This window comes from Bubalus kerabau, chromosome 1 (assembly GCF_029407905.1).
Source record: "Bubalus kerabau isolate K-KA32 ecotype Philippines breed swamp buffalo chromosome 1, PCC_UOA_SB_1v2, whole genome shotgun sequence".
NCBI classification, from domain to species: Eukaryota; Metazoa; Chordata; class Mammalia; order Artiodactyla; family Bovidae; genus Bubalus; species Bubalus kerabau.
In genome coordinates, this window is record NC_073624.1 from 71,772,646 (window position 1) to 71,798,990 (window position 26,345).

At 44.1% G+C, this 26,345-nt stretch overlaps 1 protein-coding gene across 4 annotated transcripts in view; it reads right to left on the reverse strand.

Annotated features, from left to right (window-relative positions):
- Positions 1-26,345, reverse strand: part of PPM1H (protein phosphatase, Mg2+/Mn2+ dependent 1H) — a 300,784-nt gene that overhangs the window by 158,367 nt on the left and 116,072 nt on the right. For all 4 annotated transcript variants that reach the window (XM_055579318.1, XM_055579327.1, XM_055579311.1 and 1 more), the window contains exon 3: positions 3,409-3,753. In XM_055579318.1, coding sequence (XP_055435293.1) covers positions 3,409-3,753 — 345 coding nt within the window. The remainder of the gene's footprint in view (positions 1-3,408; positions 3,754-26,345) is intronic.

The window sequence follows — 26,345 nt, forward strand, 5'->3', positions numbered from 1 at the left end:
GGGTAAACATAAAACATCATCCAGACAGGGACACTTTGGAGAGTAAAAGGGGACAGTATTAATAACTATTCTGGGCCAAGAGGTATCTGCTGGCTCAGTCCCCCGCCGAGGAGGACGTCGAGGAGGACCCTGCCAAGAACCTGGAGAAGCAAGGAATGATGACTGTTCTCACTTTAAGGCCAAGCACATGGAGCAAAGCCCAGGTAGGCCTCTGGCACGCTGGGGGCTGGAGAGGCAATCCAGGGAAAACTGAAGTGTGAAGAGGAAGCTACAAGGTAGGGTGGATTAGAAAAGAACAGATATGGCATAAAGCCCCAGATTCATTCTATGGTACAGTGGGCCATCCACAGGCTGGTTACAGACGGCCTCTCCAAGTTGCCTAACAGCATCCCTACTCTTGCTGTCATCTAACTGTAGAGACAGACTTTATTTTCTTGGGCTCCAAAATCACTGCAGATGGTGACTGCAGCCATGAAATGAAAACACGCTTGCTCCTTGGAAGAAAAGCTATGAAAAACCTAGACAGTGTATTAAAAAGCAGAGACATCACATTGCCAACAAAGCTCCATCTGGTAAAGGTTATGGTTTTTCCAATAGTCATGTATGGATATGAATCATATGTGGGCCATAAAGTGACCAATAGTCATGTATGGGCCATAAAGAAGGCTAAGTGCCAAAGAATTGATGCTTCTCAACTGTGGTGCTATTGAGAGTCCCTTGGACAAGAAGGAGGTCAAACCAGTCAATCCTAAAGGAAATCAATGCTGAATATTCATTGGAAAGACTGATGCTGAAGTTGAAGCTCCAATATTTTGGCCACCTGATGCAAAGAGCCAACTCACAGGAAAACATCCTGATGCTGGGAAAGACTGAAGGCAGGAGGAGAAGGGGGTAACAGAGGATGAGATGGTTGGATGACATCACTGACTCAATGGACATGAGTTTGGGCAAACTCTGGGAGATAGTGAAGGACAGGGAAGCCTGGTGTGCTGCAGTCAGTCCACAGGTTTGCAAAAAGTTGGACACGATTTAGTGGCAGAACAACAACTACGGTGGATGTCAGCTTGCTGCTTCCAGCCCATCTGGGTTGTTTCTCTGACGTGGCTCTTCACACAAACGCTCTCCTCTGCCCAGAACACTCCTCCCAGACCCCGGTTCTCTGGGCCACAGGAGGACTTCTCCAGGGAACCCTTCCTTCATCTCTTTATCAGATTCCTACTCACCTGCATTTTTCCTCTCGAGGCCCTTCCCATTTATATTTTATCTGTTTAACACCCACCTTTGCCTAATTTCTTCAATACTCTTCCCAGTGAGACCTGGCTTACAGGTAGCTTTCAACAAATATTTATGGATTGAATAAATTACACAGGAAAGTGAAATGATCTTTTTGATGGCAGTTAAATGTGCAAGAAAAATTTCCGGTCATGAATTAGCTAGTGAAGTTTAAAAAAGTTTAAAACAAAGACCCAGAATGAGGTTCTTAGTATTTTTTTGAATGAGACTCTCAACAGTAGTTGCTAGGAACCCTGAGCCATTAACTGGCAGAAACAGCCTGAGATCAGTGTGGAGGCCTGACTCAATGTGACATCGGCCTCTGGTGGATAAAGTTGAGAATACAGAAATTCCAAGTAAAAGATACCCCATAGCACTAGCTACAGCGAAGGAAAACAAAAAACCCAAAATTGTTTCTGTTTTTCATATATAAGAGGAATTTTCCTTCCATATGGGCACAGTCCATTGTCAGATTTTTACCTCAACTAAATATTCAGCTTTTTGAGCAATCGCATTTAGAAATAGCTATCATATCGGAGCTTCCCTGATAGAGACTTTATACCAAGCCTGAGTAGGAGTCAATTTTACTACCTTAATTCTTTTTTTCCTAAATAATCTTTTCCAGGCTCCTGGTGTTTTTCTTGGACTTGAAGGCTACCAAATACTCCCGAGATGGAGGTGCATTTTAAGCTACCTGCTACTCAAAGGGTATGTGACATGGAGAGAAATGCTGGGACCAAAGAAGAAATGACTTAAAGAGAAGCGAGTGTGCAAATTAGAGGCATGAATATAGGAACAAGTTTTGCTTTGTAAACAACTCAGATGAGATGATGCTGTTTAATATTACTTACTTTTCTCTTCTCATTAGCACTCAACCTAACATCCTGAGATCCTGGGATGCGTACAGCGTGTACGTTCAGTTCTGCAGGTCTTGCTTTAAGAGCTTGTCATTACTTTTCTTTCTTTTGGGCGCACTACACGGCCTGTGGTTTTTCCCTGACTAGGGATGGAACTCATGCCTTCTGCAGTAAAACTGCAGAGTCTTAACTGCTGGACCACCAGGGAAGTCCATTGCCATGGTTTTTTTTTTTTTTTTTTTTAAGATTTTTTGATGTGGGTCATTTTTAAAGTCTTTATTAAATGTGTTACAATATTGCTTTTTGTTTTTATGTTTTGATTTTTTGGGGTTGTTTTTATGTTTCGATCTTTTTGGCGGTGCAGCATGTGGGATCTCAGCTCCCTGACCAGGGATTGAACCCACATTCCTTGCATTGGAAGGTGAAATCTTAACCACTAGGCCACCAGGGACACCCATTGTTGTTACTTTTTAATCTCCAGGTTTTAAGGGCACTATCATTGCCCACTCACCCTACTCCAGTACTTAGAACATCTTTACATATCTCTTCCTGAATCTGCACACAGGATGTCGCTCAGGAGAGAAAATCTCTGGAACTCAAATAAGTGCCACCGTATAAAGTGAGCTCAAGAGGGAAAGGGGTGGTACAGAAGAGCCCATCTGTGTGCCTCTCACAGGGCAGAACAGCAGGGGACACTGTAAGGGCAGCTCTGTGTGTTCTCAGGAAGGAGGCTGAATCTCTCCATCACACATGTTCCAGTTTAAATGTACCAACAAATAAATCCCTGTTCCCACCTAAAACAAATAATTCTTAGGTACTGGCCCCTCCTTGCTTTAAGCAATGGGAACCACACTACCAATCATGTTCTCAGACCGGATCTGAACAGGAAAGGTACTTCTGAGCACTTTTCTCAAAGCTCTGTTTCCCCAAACACCTGGAACTCATACACAGGTGTCATACAGATGGCACCCTTGCTCAGTTTCGATTAAGTGCCATGGTACCAGCTGGTAATCATAAGAGTTGGCAGAGAGAGAAGCAATAAGGTATTTATTTTATAAGCCTATCACCTCGGCACTATCCCTCTTTCATCCTCTTTTACATTTCAACAGCACAGGATGCTAGAACTCTTTTGAGAAAGGAAGCCCTGCTGTGCCAGGGAGAAGTCGGAGGGGGCACCATGCAGAGGAATAGGCAGGTCAGAGACATGCCCTTCCAGGGGACTTGAAAGAAACAAAGATGTGGGTTAAGTGACCGCCCCGGCGTCCTGGGGCATACCCACCATTTCCTTGAATGCACTTTCAAGAGCCCCAATAACCAGGCACTCGTGCGGGATCTTCTTCTCGGTGAAGAAGCGCGTGGGTGGGGTGCTGGGGGAGCCCGGGGCGCCCACCCCTCCGCGGAGCGAGGCCGCGCGGGTCAGAGTCCGGCTGCTGGAGGGCGTGTGGTCCGGCTCCTCGCCCAGGCAGGCGGGCGGCAGCACAGCCGAGTTCTTCAGGATCTCCACGATGTCCTGCAGCTGCTCCGTGATGTGGTGCTGCAGCAGGTGGGACGCCACCACGGCAGCCCCGGACCCCGCGTGACCGTCAAACAGCGACCAGTAGTGGCAGGAAACGCCTTCCGATTCCTGCGGGGAGAGGGCGACAAGGAAGCGTGAGCACCGAGGCGGCCACTGCCCCGGGCTGAGGGCCACCCCTCTGGGGCTCAGCGCATCCACCCGTGGTCTGTCTGCAAACGAGGGCGGGGGTTGGGGGGAGGGCAAAATAGTGCAAGACACTCAGGGATGTGTACCCAGGTGCATCACTGCTGCTCCCTTATCTCCGCTGCCCCCGGAGATAAAGCGGTCCCTGCCTGTCCACCAAGGGCAAGATCTCAAGGCATCACCCTCTCAGCTGGCATGAGATCTACTTTAAATTGATGTGTAAGGACTTCCCTGATGGTCCCTGGGCTAAGACTCTGCTCCCAAGGTGGCAGGTCTGAGTTTGATCCCTGGTCAGGGAACTAGATCCTTCATGTGGCAACTAAGACTTGGCACAGTCAAATAAGCAAAAATAAATATTAAAAAAAATTTTTTTGATGTGTAGAAGTGAGAGGTAAAACTACATACAAACAGTTAAGTCTTTACAGTTTTAACAGCTAGTTTGTCATCTCCCTTCTACTGCAACCCCAGAGCAGGTTAGACACACAGTCTTTTAAAAAAATTTTTATAATTAAGTTTATTTATATTTAATTGAAGGATAAGTGCTTTACAATACTGTGTTGGTTTCTGCCAAACATCAACATGAATCAGCCAGAGGTATACCTATGTCACCTCTCTCTTGACCCTTCCTCCCCCCTCCCTCCCCGTCCCAGTCCTCTAGGTTGTCACAGAGCCTGGTTTGAGTTTCCTCCTCTCACAGCAAATTCACACTGGCTATCTACTTTACATATGGTAATGTGTATATTTCGATGTTACTCTCTCCATACCTCCTACCCTTTCCTTCTCTCCCTCCCTTCTATCCTCCCCCTCCCCCCAGCTGCGTTCATAAGTCTGTTTTCTGTGTCTGTCTCTTTAGAGGAAATTAGGCCCTTTTTACAGATGCTTCAGGGTAGTAGACTCGCTTCCTCCCCCCCAAAAGGGCTTTTACACGCTCAGATAATTGCCCCATCTGCTTAGGTCTACATCCTGAATTTTTAGAACATGTTTTTCCCTTGAACACCCCATCTAGTCAAACCTTCACAAGATGCAGACAATTAAAAGCTCCTCTTCACGTGTCCTATTTCCCTCAGTTTTCCAGCTGTCACTCAGCATCTTGGCTTCCTCTTCCTACCCTGAAGCTACATGCAGCCCATGTTCCCTCATCTGCCATGGATCTGGTACCTGCTGGTTGATTTCGAGACTGTTTCAAGATGAGCACTTTTAAAAACCATGTTTGAATCATAGCTACAGGCGGGAAAAAAAAAGGTGTTCAATTATGATGTATCTAGAGGAGTAAGATATTAAACGCTGAGATTAAACAGGTGCGGTACTTCTGACAACTAGGTTTGTCTACTCTGCAGCAATAAATACTGAATTCCTTTTTTTCGTTGAAACCATTATATAAAGTTCTTTTGGTCTATCTTATTTTTTGAAATTGAAATATATTTGCCCTATAACACAGCATGAATTTAAGGTGTGCAGCTTGATACATTTATATACTGTGATATAGTTGTCATCATAGCCAACACTTAGCATCTCTATCACTACACATATTTTTTCTTTCTGGTTAGAATAAGTTCTAATCTCCTGGCATGTTTCATTTTTATAATACAATAAGGTTGTCTGTGTTCACTATACTGTGCATTAGATCTCTAGGACTTATTTACTACTCATCTCTCCTATCCCCTTTGGGTCCATCTTAGAATGATGCTGGAAGATACTATGTAGTAGAATGACATACGCCATTACTCTACTTGTGCCCTTTAAATCTTTGTTTTTATTCAATTCTGTGCTAGATGCTTAGAGATAATTTTTTGGGGGAGGTCAACAAATATGTGCTGAGTGATCTTTCTGTGACAGGCACAAAAAGTGGGGCAGTGGGGAATGAAAAACTAGATTAAAGAGACATCATAGTCTGATCTCAAGAACCCAGGGGAGAGATAGACACTGATCAAATAATCACACAGATAAATGTGAAGTCATAATTCTGGTGAGGGTGACAAGGAGAGGTTCTTGGCACTGTGAGGCCAGCCTGCAGAGGGGCACATTGGAGGACACTTCCTGAGGACATAAGCACCAGGCTGACAACCACTGGAAATCCACAAGTAAGGAGGGGAGAGGAGAGAAAGCCAGGTGGCAGCAACAGCAGATACAAAAGCTCTGTGGTCGAAGGTGTGTGACGAGGAAGAGGAGACTGAACCGTGGCCATGTGACTGAATAGGGGAGAAAGGCAGGAAAGGAAGGAGATGACATGAGATTGGAGAGGAAGATAGTTGGACCACTCAGTCCCTCTGGGATACACAAAGGATCCAGAACATGTGATGGCTTCAGCTTAAGAAAAACAGAAAACCACTGATTGAGGTGGGAGTTAGAAAATTGATTTATATTTTTAAAACATCATTCAAGCTATGATGTCAGGATTAGGGGAGAGGAAAGGGTGAAAGTGAGCCAGATAGGACACCAGTTCAGTCGCTCAGTTGTGTCCGACTCTTTGCGACCCCATGAACCACAGCACGTCAGGACTCCCTGTCCATCACCAACTCCCGGAGTCCACCCAAACCCATGTCCATTGAGTCGGTGATGCCATCCAACCATCTCATCCTCTGTTGTCCCCTTCTCCTGCTCTCAATCTTTCCCAGCATCAAGGTCTTTTCAAATGAGTCAGGTCTTCGCATTAGGTGGCCAAAGTATTGGAGTTTAAGCTTCAACATCAGTCCTTCCAATGAACACCCAGGACTGATCTCCTTTAGGATGGACTGGTTGGATCTCCTTGCAGTCCAAGGGACTCGCAAGAGTCTTCTCCAACACCACAGTTCAACAGCATCAATTCTTCTGCACTCAGCTTTTTTTATAGTCCAACTCTCACATCCATACATGACCACTGGAAAAACCATAGTCTTGACTAGATGGATCTTTGTTGGCAAAGTAATGTCTCTGCTTTTTTAACATGCTATCTAGGTTGGTCATAACTTTCCTTCCAAGGAGTAAGCATCTTTTAATTTCATGGCTGCAATCATCATCTGCAGTGATTTTGGAGCCCAGAAAAATAAAGTCAGCCACTGTTTCCACTGTTTCCCCATCTATTTGCCATGAAGTGATGGGACTGGATGCCATGATCTTAGTTTTCTGAATGTTGAGCTTTAAGCCAACTTTTTCACTCTCCTCTTTCACTTTCATCAAGAGGCTCTTTAATTCTTCTTCACTTTCTGCCATAAGGGTGGTGTCATCTGCATATCTGAGGTGATTGATACGTCTCCCGGCAATCTTGATTCCAGCTTGTGCTTCCTCCAGCCAGCGTTTCTCATGATGTACTCTGAATAGAAGTTAAATAAGCAGGGTGACAATACACAGCCTTGACGTACTCCTTTTCCTATTTGGAACCAGTCTGTTGTTCCATGTCCAGTTCTAACTGTTGCTTCCTGACCTGCATACAGGTTTCTCAAGAGGCAGGTCAGGTGGTCTGGTTTTCCCATGTCTTTCAGAATTTTCCACAGTTTATTGTGATCCACACAGTCAAAGGCTTTGGCATAGTCAATAAAGCAGAAACAGATGTTTTTCTGGAACTCTCTTGCTTTTTCATTGATCCAGCAGATGTTGGCAATTTGATCTCTGGTTCCTCTGCCTTTTCTAAACCAGCTTGAACATCTGGAAGTTCACGGCTCACATATTGCTGAAGCCTGGCTTGGAAAATTTTGAGTATTACTTTACTAGCATGTGAAATGAGTGCAATTGTGCAGTAGTTTGAGCATTCTTTGGCATTGCCTTTCTTTGGCATTGGAATGAAAACTGACCTTTTCCAGCCCTGTGGCCACTGCTGAGTTTTCCAAGTTTGCCGGCATATTGAGTGCAGCACTTTGACAACATCATCTTTCAGGATTTGAAATAGCTCAATTGGAATTCCATCACCTCCACTAGCTTTGTTCATAGTGATGCTTCCTAAGGCCCACTTGACTTCACATTCCAGGATGTCTGGCTCTAGGTCAGTGATCACACCATTGTGATTATCTGGGTCATGAAGATCTTTTTTGTACAGTTCTTCTGTGTATTCTTGCCACCTCTTCTTAATATCTTCTGCTTCTGTTAGGTCCATACCATTTCTGTCCTTTATCGAGCCCATCTTTGCATGAAATGTTCCCTTAATATCTCTAATTTTCTTGAAGAGATCTCTAGTCTTTCCCATTCTGTTGTTTTCCTCTATTTCTTTGCATTGATCACTGAGGAAGGCTTTCTTATCTCTCCTTGCTATTCTTTGGAACTCTGCATTCAAATGGGTATATCTTTCCTTTCTCCTTTGCTTTTCGCTTCTCTTTTCACAGCTATTTGTAAGGCCTCCTCAGACAGCCATTTTGCTTTTTTGCATTTCTTTTTCTTGGGGATGGTCTTGATTCCTGTCTCCTGTACAATGTCATGAACCTCCATCCATAGTTCATCAGGCACCCTGTCTATCAGATCTAGTCCCTTAAATCTATTTCTCATTTCCACTGTACAGTCATAAGGGATATGATTTAGGTCATACCTGAATGGTATAGTTCAATTTCAGTCTGAATTTGGCAATAAGGAGTTCATAATCTGAGCCACAGTTAGCTCCCAGTCTTGTTTTTGCTGACTGTATACAGCTTCTCCATCTTTGGCTGCAAAGAATATAATCAATCTGATTTCAGTGTTGACCATCTGTTGATGTCCATGTGTAGAGTCTTCTCTTGTGTTGTTGGAAGAGGGTGTTTGCTATGACCAGTGTGTTCTCTTGGCAGAACTCTATTAGCCTTTGCCCTGCTTCATTCTGTACTCCAAGGCCAAATTTGCCTGTTACTCCAGGTGTTTCTTGACATCCTACTTTTGTATTCCAGTCCCCTATAACGAAAAGGACATTTTTTGGGGGGGGGGGTGTTAGTTCTAGAAGATTTGTAGGTCTTCATAGAACTGTTCAACTTCAGCTTCTTCAGCATTGCTGGTCAGGGAATAGACTTGGATTACTGTGATATTCAATGGTTTGCCTTGGAAACGAACAGAGATCATTCTGTCGTTTTTGAGACTGCATCCAAGTACTGCATTTCAGACTCTTTTGTTGACTATGAGGGCTACTCCATTTCTTCTAAGGGATTCCTGCCCACAGTTGCTGCTGCTGCTGCTAAGTTGCTTCAGTAGTGTCCAACTCTGTGCGACCCCAGAGATGGCAGCCAAGCAGGCTCCGCCGTCCCTGGGATTCTCCAGGCAAGGACACTGGAGTGGGTTGCCATTTCCTTCTCCAAGGCATGAAAGTGAAAAGTGAAAGGGAAGTCGCTCAGTCGTGTCCGACTCTTAGCGACCCCATGGACTGCAGCCTACCAGGCTCCTCCGTCCATGGGATTTTCCAGGCAAGAGTACTGGAGTGGGGTGCCATTGCCTTCTCCACAGTAGTAGACAATAATGGTCATCTGAATTAAATTCATCCATTCCAGTCCATCTTAGTTCACTGATCCCTAGAATATCGATGTTCACTCTTGTCATCTCCTGTTTGACCACTTCCAATTTTCCTCGATTCATGGACCTAACATTCCAGGTTCCTATGCAATATTGCTCTTTACAGCATCGAACCCTGCTTACATCACCAGTCCCATTCACAACTGGGTGTTGTTTTTGCTTTGGCTCCATCCCTTCATTCTTTTGGGAGTTATTTCTCCACTGATCTCCAGTAGCATATTGGGCACCTAATGATCTGGGGAGTTCATCTTTCAGTGTCTTATCTTTTTGCCTTTTCATACACTCAATTAAATCCAGGTAAGAGGAAACACTTATGAATGACCTAAAAGCACCTTAAAATGAAGGAATAAGCACACTAACTCAGAGGAAAATTAAGTGCAAAAACAATGACCTAAGGACTAGAAGATCTGGATTCAGTGGCATCTTCAACATCAATCAGCTGAGAAGGAGGCAGAGCAAGGAAAGGAAGGCAGTCCAGGCATTGGACCCTGGCAGGGTCACTCTGGAGCTGGACATCCTTGTTACTTAACATCTCTGTGCCATGGTTTCCTAGTAACTAAAAGGCAGGTGATAGCTACCTTACTGCGGAGAAGTACTGGGGAGATTAAATGGTAATTTACATCAAGTAAGTAGCTAACTAACATGTCTGGAGCGAGCGAGCGTGTGTGCATGTGTGTGGGTGTGTGTGTTATCATTACCATTACAATATGATCCTTGATAAGTCATTTTCTGGGCTTCAGTTCTTCACCAAAATGAGGAGTGGGGGACTTCCCTAGAAGACTCTGATGCCCCTGCTATCTCTCCAAATTCAACGTTTAAGCAGGATAGACCAGTGTGGGCTACAGAAGTGGAGGAGAGGTGGGTATTGAAGACAGGCCAAGTAGAACTTGAATGGATCGAGAGGTAATATGGCAAACAGGAGGCTTGATTCTGATAGTTGCTCATCTAGGGTCTCTTCTCTTTTCCTCCTCACTACTAAGTCTGTCTGGGACAGCAACACGTCCACTAAAAATACTCACATCTCAGACTCCCTTGCAGCTCTGTATGGTCACGTGGCCTCACTTTGGCCAATGAGCTACAAGAGGAAGTATCCTGGTTAGAACTAGGAAAGCTAGGGTTTTCTTGACAAAAAAGACAACTCAATGGGCCTGGTTTTTTACCCTTTATCCTGCCCTCATTCTTCCTGCCTGAGTCACAGAAATGACACCTGGAGGCAACATTACTACCTTTTGCCAAAAAGGCTAAAAGCTGCAGCCCAGGGTTGGGACAGATATATTTCACTCAGTCTTTTCCAACTCTTTGCAATCGCATGGACTATAGTCGGCCAGGCTCCTCTGTCCATGGGATTTTCCAGGCAAGAATACTGGAGTGGGTTGCCATTTCCTGCTCTAGGGGATCTTCCTGACCCAGGGATTGAACCTGTGTCTCTTATTAATCCTGCATTAGCAGGCATTTTACCACTAGCGCCACCTGGAAAGCAGCCCAGGGTGGGAGGGCAGGAAGTCAGAAGGAGCCTGGGCCCTGGATGTCTGGCTAGGAAATGCTGCACAGGCCCTGGACAAGCTGTCATGTGGGTTTCAAGACATTTCAATGGGCCATTGTTGTGAGATTCTGCAACAAGAGCTGGGCACATGGAGAAGGATGGGTGTATATGTAGTATCCTGGGACTTGTGGCATGCATGCTAGAATAGAGGAGCACATGTAAGTAAGGCACAAGCACAGAGAAGAATCTGAAGTAGGTAGAAGTGGATATCCACTTAGAATAAACCCGGACCCCCAGGAAATGGTTTTTAATTCAAGGCATCTGTGGAAAGACTTCAGGGAGTCCATGAATCCATCTTTATTTTCACATACCTCTGAAAATGGACACCTCCCTCTATGATGAATGTAAGACAACAAAGCACAGCAGTATTAGCAGTATCTGTGACTTGGTCACCAATAGAAATAGCACTGTCCTTCCACACAGTTTGAATTATTGTTTATGCTCATCACTACTTTGCAATGATTATCAACCCATTGCATGCTCTTGTTACTTGCTGCATTAGTAAAGTACATGTTGCCACATTATTAACACATCCCCATGACTAGGGAAAAGTGGCAAAAGGAAAGGATTTCTTGCCCAATGCATCTAATTCCCCAAAGGGCCCAAGGCCACCTGGGTGAAACCCACTCACACAGTCCTACACCTGATTCAATGAAACCCCAGCCAAGGTCTCTGAGGAAGCTGCAGCAGGGGCAGCATAGGGATGGGAGAGGGGCCATCGTGTCAGTGTCTGGGCACAGATCCTGCAACACCAAACTTTCTCATGTTTCCAAAGTCATAATTTGAACCAAAAAAGATCAAACCCCGTGAGATAACAAGTCACACTGCCATGGAATGCCATGACATTTTAAAACAGCAACTCTGAAATTTTTCTGACAAGTAATCCAACCATTTCCTTCAACAAGGTAGAGCATTCTGCAGCTACCAAAACCACCACCAGCTGACAAAATACCTGGGGAATTTTTAACAGTCATGAAGAGGCTTGGGTTCGGGGCCCTCTGACGTGGGGCTCAACATTTTCTTTTTGAGAACACCTCTGCACAGCAGCACTCTAAAGACTAGTACAGCAAATTTTTAAAAGGCAATTAATAATTTTCACAGCTAAAACTCGTAACACATACTTTTCCCACAAAGAAAGTTTCTTTCCACAAAAAAGTCGTGCATGTTTGTGCACGGTAAGTTGCTTTAATCATGTCTGACTATCTGCAGCCCCATGGACTATAGCCCGCCAGGCTCCTCTGTCCATGGGATTCTCCAGGCAAGAATACTGGAGTGGGTTGCCATGCCCTGCTCCAGGGTATCTTCCCAACCCATGGATTGAACCCAAGTCTCCTGTGTCTCCTGCATTGCAGGCGAATTATTTATCACTGAGCCACTGGGGAAGATCCAGACAAAGTGTTGCTGCTAAGTCACTTCAGTCGTGTCCGACTCTGTGCGACCCCATAGACAGCAGCCCACCAGGCTCCCTGTCCCAGGGATTCTTCAGGCAAGAACACTGGAGCGGGTTGCCATTTTCTTCTCCAGACAAAGTGCAGGTTGACTAAATTCAGCACTGGCCAATGCAGGAGCCAAGGCTACACCCATTAAGCAGTGTCTCTGAAGGTGGAGCCCCACCTTTCATCTTTTTAAAAGCTTCCCAGGGGATGTTAATGAGCAGCCACAGTTGAGAACCCCTGCTTTAGTGAAAAGAGAATTGGTAAGCCATCAGGAGACCCACATTGTAGTCCAAATCTGCCACTGGTTCACTGTACAACTTCAGATGTGTCACTTACATCTCCCTGAACAGATTAGACCAGTGGTGTCCAAACTGTGTTCTTTCGTTCTGAAGAGGTGCCTTAGGAAAGAGGAAGGTAAGTGAGTGTTGAAGCGATGAGTCTCTTCATCTATTACACCAACTAGAGTGGAATGGTTTTATCAGTTATAAACACCAGGGTCTTGCAAAAGATTCTGGACAAAAGAATTTGACTATTTAAAATAAAAATTTGAAAGCCTCTGAACTAGATAAAAACAAACCCATCAAGAGATTTCAAAATCTTCAGTGTCCTTCCATGGCAGGAACTTCAACGGTGAGTGATATATTAATACTACGTGGGGAGAGAACCACAAAGCAGGCTCTCGCTGTGCGCTCAGATGCCAGCTCAGCTGTTAAGAGACTAAAAGACCACAAAGGCACAGACACAGCTAGTTAGAGCACCCTCCCCTTCATTTGCAATATTGCAAATGCTTTACAAATATTAGCTCATTTAGGCCTACTACAATCCTAGGATGGGGTATGGTTACCACCCCCATTTTACAGGAGGAAAATGAAGGACAGAGAGGAGGGTGACCCCTCCAGGTCACGACATATTAAGTGATGAGGCTGGCACCAGAGTCCACCTGTAAACCATCAGCTCCCACATGAGGCTGAACACCCCCAGCCCATGCTCCGCCTGGCCCTGGATGGAAAGCTTGCCCTGATGGATACTTGGCTCTTGAATTCACTTCTCCACTCTGCAACCTGAGTTTTTCTAAAACACACAATCTGATTAATGTCTTATACCGGCCCAACAACCTGCCCTGCAGGCTGACTCCAGGCTATGACACCCTGGTTTGCAGTCCCTGATCCAGTCTCTGATTCTCTACCTTCCATCTCTTCCTTCAAATCCCACCATGCAGAACTACAGTGCTTACAGCTCATCACAAACCACTATTGCCCCTCCCACTCTGGTTCCCCAACCTTTTTGGTACTCAATTTAACTGTCACCTCTTCCGACAAGTTCCCACTGCTCCCTGCACCCACCCCTGCACCATTCACCATATTGCCCGTGACTGTCCACCTGCTTGAGCAATTCTGGATTGAAGGAAAGAATATTCTGGAAAAAGGGAGCAGCTAATAAGCAATGCAGGTGAAAAGAAGTGTATATATATATATGGTTATATGGAGGCCCGTGTGGACAGTGGCCTGATTCATGCCAACCTTGTGGGCTAGGTTCAGGTTGGGGTGAGATTCTGGAGCCTAGGAAGGCAGACCCAGGAGACCCAGTCTGCTGCCTTGGGACATAAGGAGTGATGAGATGCCTCTGTTCCTGAGAATACTGAGAGCTGGGCTGAGGCAGCCAGCACTGAGCCCAGGACATTCTGCAGGTGCACTGCAAGAAGGAAACTTCAGAATTCAAGGGGCTCCTAGAGATCTGTCCTAAGGTAAATAGGGCCTAGGTCTGGGAGGTATCACGGGGCCAGGACAGGAGACTTCATGGGACACTTCAAGGACCAACATGACGCTGGAGTGGGCTACAGGGTGTTTGAGACGGGGACGAGACCTTATCAGAGATAAGGTCTAATCACAGAATTAAAATCTACTTTTTAAAAAAATTGGAGTATAATTGCTTTACAATGTTAGTGTTAGTTTCTGCTGTACAATGAAGCGAATCAGCTATACGTGTACATATCCCCTCTCTCTTGGACTTCCCCACTGCCCCTTGCCATCCCACTCATCTAGGTCCTCACAGAGCACTGAGCTGAGCTCCCTGTGCTACACAGCAGCTTCCCACTAGCTATCTGTTTTACACATGGCAGTGTATATAGAAGAAGAAGTGAAGAAGTGAAGTTGCTCAGTCACGTCTGACTCTTTGTGACCCCATGGACTGTAGCCTTCCAGGCTCCTCCATCCATGGGATTTTCCAGGCAAGAACACTGGAGTGGGGTGCCATTGCCTTCTCCAGGGGATATAGGCCAACCCTAATCTCCCAGTTGTCCCACCTTCCCCTTCCCTACCATGTCCACATGTTTGCTCTCTCTGTCTGCGTCTCTATTCCTACCTTGCAAATAGGTTCATCTGTACCATTTTTCTAGATTCCACATAAATGTTGGAGGGGGCGTGGAGAACAGGAAACCCTCTTGCACTGTTGGTAGAAATGTAAACTGATACAGCCACTATGGAGAACAGTATGAAGGTTCCTTAGAAAACTAAACACAGAACGATCACAGGACCCGGCAATCCCGCTGCTGGGCATAAACTCTGAGAAAACCCTATTTCAAAAAGATACATGCACCCCAATGCTCACTGCAGCACTGTTTACAACAGCCAGGACACGGAAGCAACCTAGACTCCATTGACAGAGGAATGGGTAAAGAAGATGTGATGCATATATACAATGGAATATTACTCAGCCTTAAAAAGGAACAAAACTAGGTCATTTGAGATGTGGATGGACCTAGAGTCTGCCCTACAGAGTAAAGTCAGAAAGAGAAAACAAATATCACATATTAACACATATATGGGGAATCTAAAATCTACTTTTGAAAGAAGCATGATCAAGCAGGATATGCCACACATTTATTCTGAAACACATACGAGGACCCACCTTCTCCCTCACCCTTTTTACTCAAAACGATGCCATTGGTTTCTGTCAGTCAGAGTGCATGGTGTGAGGCACAATCAGATCTGAGAACCTTGAGGAATGAACACCTCAGTGTCACATCAGCACTGAGGCACCACAGTGACATCAGGGGTCTGAGTTGGGAATAAGGCAGCTGGGGGGTGGGGTGGAGCTGTGAATCTACAGGAGAGACCTGAAAAGTCCCAAGTTGTATGAACACAGTACTTTCAAAGCATCTCAAATCTGTGATTTCATTGCAAATACACCTGTATTCCCTCACTGCATAGAATCTTCAATGACTCCCTGCTGCTGCTGCCGCTAAGTCACTTCAGTCGTGTCCAACTCTGTGCAACCCCATAGATGGCAGCCCACCAGGCTCCCCCGTCCCTGGGATTCTCCAGGCAAGAACACTGGAGTGGGTTGCCATTTCCTTCTCCAATGCATGAAAGTGAAAAGTGAAAGTGAAGTTGCTCAGTCATGTCCGACTCTTAGCGACCCCATGGACTGCAGCCTACCAGGCTCCTCTGTCCATGGGATTTTCCAGGCAAGAGTACTGGAGTGGGGTGCCATTGCCTTCTCCGCAATGACTCCCTACTGCCCTTAAAATACCTTTTGGTCTTCTGGATGCTCACACAGCTCATTGGCCCTGCATAATCTGGCTGCCACTCCTCTCTTGCTCCTTGTCAGTGATTTTGAATACTCTTGTCCCTTCTCTTCTAACTCCCTTGTCACCACTAGGACTATAAATGTCATGTTTTTATTCTGCCCTAAAACACTCATCTTTTGCCATCTGCTTGGAGAACTATTTATCCTTCAGCTTTCAGTGGCAGCATCTCCTTCCTACCAAGCCCGTCTGGACTACCTCAGTCTCTGTACATCCCCTACGGAAGTGTTTATCCCACTGATGTGGAATTGCCTGACGTGTCTGTATCAGCGTCCTCAGAGACTCACATATATCTCATTCACTATGGCACTCCAGGGGGTGCCTGGTATAGAACAGATGCTTAATAATGACTAAATATACAAAGAAAGGAAGGGAGAAAGTGGAGTTTTTCATTTGCCTTTTTTTTAAAGCAATATAGCAGTTTAAAAAATAAGAATTTTATGTAAGATACTTCATACAGTAAAACCAACAGAATAAAACCAGTCTACTTCAGGATCAGAGTTGACTTACCTAACTTTATGACCTCTCAGCTCTCTGGGGCTAGGTGTGTCCTGCAAATAAGCAACCTAGATCCAGGGCCCTTAGCATCTCAAACGTGCTCCATGGAAAAACCAAAGGGATGGGACACTGCCTTCTCTGGCTGTACTTGATTTGCGAGGCCTGATAGCCCTTATGCGGAGAAGGCAATGGCACCCCACTCCAGTACTCTTGCCTGGAAAATCCCATGGATGGAAGAGCCTGGTAGACTGCAGTCCATGGGGTCGTGAAGAGTCCAACACGACTGAGCGACTTCACTTTCACGCATTGGAGAAGGAAATGGCAACCCACTCCAGTGTTCTTGCCTGGAGAGTCCCAGGGACAGCAGAGCCTGGTGGGCTGCCGTCTATGGGGTCGCACAGAGTCGGACACAATTGAAGCGACTTAGCAGTAGCAGCAGCAGCCTAGCCCTTATGGGACCAGTTTAAAACATACACAAAATTCTCTTCTAAGCTCAGGTTTTTAATCTTAAAAAAAAAAAAAAAAAAACCTAACTAACCTACCAGGTTCCTCTTACTGGAAAGTTGAGCTATTAAAACCCACAGACTTTCTTCAGCTCTTGTGCCCTGCTGAGAGGTATAATCCGCTATTGCCTTTTCCTTTGTGCCAGGGACTAAAGGGTAAGGAATGTGCATGAGGAGTTGAAACACTGTGTTCTCCACCTGCTTGGTCCCAGCAAAGGTACTAAAGCAGGGACGTAAAGGGCACAGCTGCATCCAACATCCTCAGCCCAGCCCGCCCCACGCTCCAGCTGCCCACAGCCAAAGGCACCATCCACCTCTCATGTGGTTAGAAGGAAGCTGGGCATTAGCACAGAGAATAAGATTTTGGGTTTATTGTGGCAAATAAACTGGGTTTCAGATTTCACATTATCTAACAGTCCGAGTGTAACTTTGTCACTGATGTCGACACACCAATACACCATTGGTATTTTAAAAGTTGGATATTTAAATATCCTCACTTCCAAATGAGTTAACACAAACATACCAATCCTACTTGTCGTGATATGTCTTAGCACAGAAAGAACACAGGCTTTAAGATCAAACCTGGGTTCTGGAATTCACTACTGTGTGGTCTTGGGTACATTTCTCAACTTCTCTCAACTGTTTCCTTATTTAAAGAAAAGAAGAAACTAGGACTCAGAGAGTAAGGATTCACTCACTTTATACTTGTCTCGGTCCCTCCTCTCCTATGTGTCAGGCTTGAGCTGGACACTGGGATGTGGCAGGGAATAAGATTATAATGGGGGAATTCCCTGGTGGTCCAGTGGTTAAGACTGCACACTTCCACTGCAGGGGACATGGGTTCGATCACTGGTCAGAGATCTTGCACACCCCAAGGTGCGACCAAAATAAATTAATAAATAAGAGACAACTGTTGTTGTTATTAAAAAAGAAAAGAATATCATGGTTCCCAGGCTCTTAAAATAGCAAAGCAGAATATGAACAGATGACTACAAGCGTGTTAGAAAAGAGACATGCCTACTGTCATATGAGCGGATAATATGCATTAAATGTGCAGACAGTGGGTTATGGGAGAAGGGGAAAGGGTAAAAGTATATAGAGATAAAAATGAGAGAGTAATAATCTGTAGCAATGGAACTGTTGTATCCTGATTGTGCTGGTGAGGCCATGAATCCACGCAGATATTCAAATTCATGACTGTATACCCAAAGGAAGAAAAGTTAACTACACTGAATAATTTTTTTAAGTAATAAATAAAATGTATAGAATCTTGTCCAGCAGGTAGGAGAAACAATAAAGCCAGAAGTAATTGTACAGTAAGTCCCCTACATACAAATGAGTTCTGTTTCGCAAGTGCTTTCCTTAAGTCCAATTTGCTCGTAAGTCCAACATTAGCCTAGGTACCCAACTAACACAATGGACAGTACGGTACAGTACTCTAATAGGTTTATAATACTTTCACACATATAATACATAAAAAACAAACACAAAAAATAAAGAAAACATTTTAAATCTTACAGTACATTACCCTGAAAATTACAGTAGTACAGTACAACAGCTGGCATTCAGGGGCTGGCATCAGGTCAATAGGCAGGAAGGGTTACTGACTGGAGGAGGGTGAAGAAGTGGGAGCTGATAGAGCTGAAGGATCTTCAGCAATAGGAGACGGAGGGCAAGCTGCAATTTCACTGACGTCTGATGTTGATGGAACACACATTCGCATCTTTGAAGGTTTGCAACTTGAAAGTTCACATGTAGGGAACTCAGTGAAATTACTTATACTCACTGTTACATAACCTAGGGGGACAGTGAGCAGGCAGGGAGCAATCAGGATCCCCTCATCCAGGAGACCAAGCTGCACACTCCAGCAGCCGCTGCTGATGGGATGCCTGTTGTCATCCTCCGTGCAATCTTTTCCATGCTTCTTAAGTCACTTTCCCCATGGAAAGTCTAGGTTCAAAGGATATCTACTGAGTACCTGCTGGGATGGATCTCCACACCACCACCATAAAAGGGGCATTAGTGTCCCATTTTACCAATGATTTCAGCAGGGCACAGTCAGTCAAGTGGCTCTACTGGTCAATGGTAACACCAGGACTGAACCCATTCCAAATTACACAATCTTATTTTTCTGAAACACACAACTTTGTGTAATTAATCTCCCTAGCTTCTGTGACTCTGTAGCCTTTAACAATGCAGCACTATTTTACTTTGTTGCTTATTAGTAATTGTATACATGTGCCAGGCCATTGGTTGACTGCTCTAACTTCTTGGCAGTGGCTCAGTGTTACTCTCTGCTGGCATCAAAAAATGTCACTGGGCAATCAGCTCATCATACAAAGTTCTACACCCGGAACACCAAAGCCTTCAAGTTTAGAGTAACATGCTCTTGACATCATGAACTTCAAAATTACTAATATTCTATTTTAACAAGCATTTACCCTGTTTTTGCTTCAGACCAACGTGAGTTAAAATTCACTCCACTTGAAGAAAAACATCAAGCCCTTTCTTAACTTGCCACACAATTAAATTTGGCAGCCATCACTCATGTCTCAAAAGAGTAACTTAGATGTGGTTTTCCAGTTGCATTCTAAATTATTTCATTTACAAAAAACTAAAGATAGTCTTCTATGTAATCTATAACACACACACACACACATGCTCACCTCCTTTTTGGGAATACACCAGCAATAAGACAAAGGCATAATCCAGAAGGTAAAAAATTGGGAGTTTAAAGCTCACTGTTTCTCTTTTAGAATTTCACTAAAGTAGGCCCAATGTGACATCTTCCTTCCCCTAAAGTTCTAGAAACTGCTTTTTAATCACAATGCTTATTTTCTTTTTCCTATTTTCCATGATCATATGTAAAGCCAGAACTTAGTAAGTTTTACCTGGGAAGGGTCCCTTGGACCTTTCAATATGCATAAGATTGTTCCAAACAGAAATGTATGCATGGGGCTTCCCTGGTGGTCCAGTGGTTAAGAATCTGCCTTGCAATGCAAGGGATACCGGTTCGATCCCTGGTCCCAGAAGATCACACGTGACACAGAGCAACTAAGCCCATGCACCACAACTACTGAGCCCATGCACCTAGAGCCTGTGCTCTACAGCAAGAGAACCCACTGCAATTAGAAGCCTGCGCACCAAAACCAAGAGTAGCCCCTGCTCACGGCAACAAGGGAAAACCTGTGCAAAGCACAGGCAGAAACAAATAAATAAAAATTAAAAAGAAAAAAAAAACACAAAAGGCTCAGTATGAGTGTGGGATGCACTTGCCTCCCTCCTTTCTTGCCAAAGAAGAGGGACTACTTATTTTCCATCAGGGAAACAGAGAGCTGACATACTCTTCTGATCCCTACTATTGTATGGCTTGATTTCCACCCAGGTTTCTGTCCAAGTTTCAAGGATGATAATGCAGAATTAGAGGAGGAGGATGCAGAACTGGAGTATCTGTTTTAGGCATTTCATCTACAGGGCTTTCAATCACCAGTTCTTCATCTGATTGCACAGCAACGCAATAAGAGGAAGAAGAATAAATCAGCCGATGATGAAGCTGAGATGTGGGAAAATTTCAAGAACTTCGTGACAAGTCCTTCCAAGGGCCCACGTTCTACTGCTGTCCACTTGGAATCATGCCCACACAGCATAGTCTGTTTGTTCTTAACCTAGTTCTCTCTCTGACTAAATTACGCAGATATTTTGTTCCCTGCTGGGAAAGATCCTTTATTCTCATATATGTAAAAGAGTATGGCTTCCTTCTCAGGATCTGACGATACAAAACACAGATCTTCTTTGGTTCAAATCTTACACTTTATGAGAGAGTGAGTGTAGGATAAGTTAAGTATGTTCCGTTTTTGTTTTTAAATGGCAATTTAGTTCCATATGTCAAAATGCTATTAAATAAATATTAATTTCTGACACAAGAGTAGAGACAAGAAGTAGAAAGTGATTGCTTTGGCTAAGTTGTCTTATGGTTTATTCTAGACTCAAAAATTAGCTCAGGAATGTTCTAAAATGGCTCAGACAGTAAAGAATCTGCCTGCAATGCAGGAGACCCAGGTTCAATCCCTGGGTCCAGAAGATCTCCTGGAGAAGGGAATGGCAACCCACTCTAGTATCTTGCCTGGAGAATGCCATGGACAGAGGAACCTGGTGGGCTACACTCATGGGGTTGCAAAGATTCAGACATGACTGGGCAACTAACATAGCATGTCAAAACACTATTAAATAAATATTAATTTCTGAGAGACAGAAGAAGTAGACAGTTAATGACAGTTTTGGCTAAGTCATGTTATGGTTTATTCTAGATATAAAAATTACCTGAAGAATGTTCTCAAACTATTATTTTATACATCAAAAACTTCTCTTTAAATTAGTTTACAGTAGGAACATAAGTAATGTGAAATAATATTGAATTGCAGCTGCAAACGCCACTGTTAGAATAACAACAGATAATATTAATTGAGCATTTACTACATACCAGGCACTATTCTAAGCACTTTTCATATTTTTAACTCATTTAATTCTAATAACCTTATGAGGTAGAAATTATCATCCCCAATTTGCAGATGAGGAAACTGAGGCATCACAAGACAAAAACTACTGCATGGCAGAGCTGGGATTCACACTCAGATACTCATGAGTGTGCAATCAGAGGCTTTTTCTGTTCGTTGTGGTTTCAATCGAATAATGGTCTTCTATAATTTAGCAAGAAAAAAATGGACTAGAAGGACAAAAAGATGATGAACAATTTCATTTCCATTCTGTTCTTCACCTGAGTCAGTGAGAGCTGTTACCCAGTTTCAGAGTTGATGTGGGAGACTGATAACTCTTAATTCAAAAGAGAAATCACATGGAAATGAGAAAAAGTTTGGCATCAAATTACATTGAAATTATACATATTAACAGTAGGAGTTGTTCTTCTTTCATTTCAGACTTTTTGAAAGACTGAAAGACTTTTTGCCACATTTCCCAGCTGCTAAGGGATAAATGGCTTCCCCGGTGACTCAGTGGAAAAGAATCCTCCTGACAATGCAGGAGACACAGGTTTGATCCCTGGGATGGGAAGTTCCCCTGGAGAAGGAAATGGCAACCCACTCCAGTATTCTTGCCTGGCAAATCCCCTGGACCCTGGTGGGTTACAGTCCAAAGGGTCACAAAAAGCTGGACACAACTGAGAGACTAAGCAACAACAATGGATAAAGAGGTGTCATGTGACCAGTGAGTATAGACTTGGAAGCCAGACTGCCTGGGCTGAATCCAAGCTCTACACTTTCCAGCTCTGTGCCTTGGTTTCCCCATCAGTAAAGATAATACTACTACAGACTTATGTGTATATTATGAGGTTAAAGGAATTAATATTGGCAAAGCAAAATTGGCAAAGCACTAAGATCAGTGTTGTGTCTGGCATATGAATGCTGAATACTGGGCTTTAACAAAAATAATAAGAGAAGAAAATCTCAAGAGCTTATTGCTCTTGCCAATAATGTTCTTCCCATCTAAAGCTCTGGGGAAATCAGATTACAAGTGAAACAAGGAGAAATTTCCATTTCAGCACCATTTATTTTCCTTTAGCCTTAAGATTCGCCACAGTGGGAAAATCTATTGTGGAACCAAGTTTGAGTCCGTTCTTGGCTCCTACATACATTTTGGTCAAACCTGGTCTTCAGAGTAAACCCACACCCACTGAGAAGGGAACTGTCAAGTTATTCTAACTGACATCGGTATGAACATCCTGGTTGGAAAGTCATTCTTCTTAATCACTGGGCAAGAATTCTAATCCCTGGAACCAAGAGATAAGACTTTTGAGAGAAACCATGGCACTCTTACTTTGAAAAAAATATCTAAGTAGATAAATGCAAAGGTTATGTTTTTCTTGACACGCTCAGAACAAAGACCTTAATTGAGAGGGAAATTTTAGAGTAATAAACCCAATGACAGAAACCGAAGCCTGCTCCTGTTGTTTTTTATAGCTGACATTGTTGCAGGAAGCAGACTGCCAAATGTGGCCGAACACCCCAGAAACGCTGCCTCTGTGGAACCACGGGACACCTTCACTTAATGCTCTGGGGGGTGACCGAGGGCTTCTCACAGAAAACAGATGAAAAGAACAACAAATCTTCACTCCAGAAAGTTGAAATGGCCCTTCTCATTTCCTTCCTCTCTCTCCTCGTCCCCAGTTTGATCCTATTTGCCTGGAATTCCCACAGTGCTGCCCCATCCTCTGCTGAGAAAGATAATCAGCTTTCCTCTCACCTGCTGATGAGCTTGGCCATGATGCGGACATAGCCATCTCCTGTTATTGTAATTAGACACTGAACTAACAGACACTGAAAGCACATACACTGATGTGTTTTCATTAAATTAAACAACATAAGGAGGCTCTGGAGGAAATAAGACTTAGAATGCATGTGTCCACAGGTCTCATCTGAAACCCAAAACGATTGGTTCCAAAACAGGCAGTCAGATGTGAGGGGAAACTGTCCTGGTTACGGCCACACGTCTTACATAAGGGCAGGGGTTTCTTACCTTAATACTAAGGTTATATGATGCCCTCAAGAGTGGACTCTCTCTCCCTCCTCAGAGATGTCATCTGCTATCTTCCTCTCTTTATCTCATTCCTAGAATGACTAAGAACTGAAAAACAAAAGCTCTTGGAAAAGCTGTCTTCACGGGCAGGTGGCAATCAGTACAATAAATAAAGACTTCTTAACACCTTTCAGAAAATACTGGCAAGATGGCACAGTAGAAGGACGTGTGTCCATCGTCTCCTGTGAGAACATCAACCTTGCAACTAGCTGCTGAACAACCATCAACAGGAGAATGTTGGATCCCACCAAAAAAACATACCCCACATCCAAGGGCAAAGGAGAAGCCCCAACAAGATGGCAGGAGGGGCGAAATCATGTTTAGAATCAAACCTCAGACCCATCAGAGATGCTTAGAGGGCACAAACAAGCTTGTGCATACCAGGACCCAGGGAAAGGAGCAATGACCCCCAGAAGAGACTGAGCCAGACCTGCCTTTGAGTGTCTCCTGTGGAGGCAGGGCTCGGCAGTGGCCTGCCACGGGACAGGGGCTCCGGCTTCAGCAGGCCTAGGAGGCACAGCATGTGGCATAACCTCTTGGAGGAGGTCACCATTAGTGTCTCTATAGAGCCATTGAGTAGACAACCCACAATCTGGAGAACAATGATACCAAAGAAGGGCCCACAACAGATTCCCCAACCTGGGGATCCAGCGAAAGGACTGAGCATCCCCAGGGAATCTGACTTTGAAGGCCAGTGGGATTTGACTACAGAAGTTCCACAGGACTGGGGGAACAGACTCTTGGGAGGGCACAAACAAAGCCTTGTGCTCACCAGGACCCAGGAGAAAGGAGCAGCGGCCCCATAGGAGACTGACAGACTGGCCTGTGAGTGTCTGGGAGTCTCTGGCAGAGGTGTGGGTCAACAGTCAGGGGCACTGACTACAACAGTCCTGGCAGCTGCGGCATGCTCACGTAAGTCCCTTTGAAAGCGGTGGCCGTTACCGCCATAACCTCTACCATAGTTTGGCCTCAGGTGAACTACAGAGAGGGAACACAGCCCCACCCATCAGCAGAAAATTTGATTAAAGATTTACTGAGCATGGCCCCACCCAACAGAACAAGACCCAGTCTCTCCTACAGTCAGTCTCTCCCATCAGGAAGCTTCCATAAGCCTCTTACCCTTATCCATCAGAGGGCAGACAGAATGAAAACCACAATCACAAAAAACTAACCAAACTGATCACGTGGACCACAGCCTTGTCTAACTGAACGAAACTATGAGTCATGTCCTGTAGGGTCACCCAAGATGGATGGGTTATGGTGCAGAGTTTTGAAAAAATGTGGACCGCTGGAGAAAGAAGGGCAAACCACTTCAGCATTCTTGCCTTGAGAACCCCATGAACAGTATGAAAAGGCAAAAAGATAGGACACTGAAAGAGGAACTCCCCAGGTTGGTAGGTGCCCAATATTCTACTGGACAAAAGCAGAGAAATAGCTCCAGGAGGAACAAAGAGGTTAAGCTAAAGTGGAAACAATGCCCAGTTGTGGATGTGTCTGGTGATGAAAGTAGAGTCTGATGCTGTAAAGAACAATATTGCATAGGAACCTGGAATGTTAGGTCCATGAATCAAGGCAAATTTAATTCAGTTGACTATTATATCTACTACTGTCAGCAAGAATCCATTAGAAGAAATGGAGTAGCCCTCATAGTCAACAAAAGAGTCCGAAATGCAGTACTTGGATGCAATCTCAAAAATGACAGAATCATCTTTGCTTGTTTCAAAGGCAAACCATTCAGTATCACAGTAATCCAAGTCTATGTCCCAATCACTAATGCTTAAGAAGCTGAAGTTGAACAGTTCTATGAAGACCTATAAGACCATCTAGAACTAACACCAAAAGAAATGTCCTTTTCATCATAGGGGACTGGAATGCAAAAGTAGGAAGTCAAAAGATACCTGGAGTAACAGGTAAGTTTGGCCTTGGAGTACAGAATGAAGCAGGGCAAAGGATAACAGAGTTTTGCCAAGAGAATGCACTGGTCATAGCAAACACCCTCTTCCAACAACACAAGAGATAACTTCACACACGGACATCACCAGATGGTCGACACCGAAATCAGATTGATTATATTCTTTGCAGCCAAAGATAGAGAAGCTCTATACAGTCAGCAAAAACAAGACCAGAAGCTGACTGTGGCTCAGATCATGAACTCCTTATTCCAAAATTCAGACTTAAATTGAAGAAAATAGGGAAAACCAGTAGGTCATTCAGATATGACCTAAATCAAATTCCTTAGGATTACACAGTGGAGGTGACAAATAGATTCAAGGAATTAGATCTGATATCCTGAAGAACTATGGATGGAGGTTCGTAATACTATTCAGGAGGCGGTGATCAAAACCGTCCCCAAGAAAAAGAAATGGAAAAAGGCAAAATGGTTGTCTGAGGAGGGCTTAAAAATAGCTGAGAAAAGAAGAGAAGCTAAAGGCAAAGGAGAAAAGGAAAGATGTATCCATTTGAATGCAGAGTTCCAAAGAATAGCAAGGAGAGATAAGAAAGTCTTCCTCATTTTTTTGATTGAGTCATTTATTTTTCTGGTATTGAGCTGCATGAGCTGCTTATATATTTTTGAGATTAATTCTTTGTCAGTTGCTTCATTTGCTATTATTTTCTCCCATTCTGAAGCCTGTCTTTTCACCTTGCTTATAGTTTCCTTCACTGTGCAAAAGCTTTTAAGTTTAATTAGGTCCCATTTGCTTATTTTTGCTTTTATTTCCATTACTCTGGGAGGTGGGTCATACAGGATCCTGCTGTGATTTATGTCAGAAAGTGTTTTGACTATGTTTTCCTCTAGGAGTTTTATAGTTTCTGGTCTTACATTTATATCTTTAATCCATTTTGACCAAAGAACTAAACAGACATTTCTCCAAAGACATACAGATGGCTAACAAACACATGAAAAGATGCTCAACATCACTCATGAT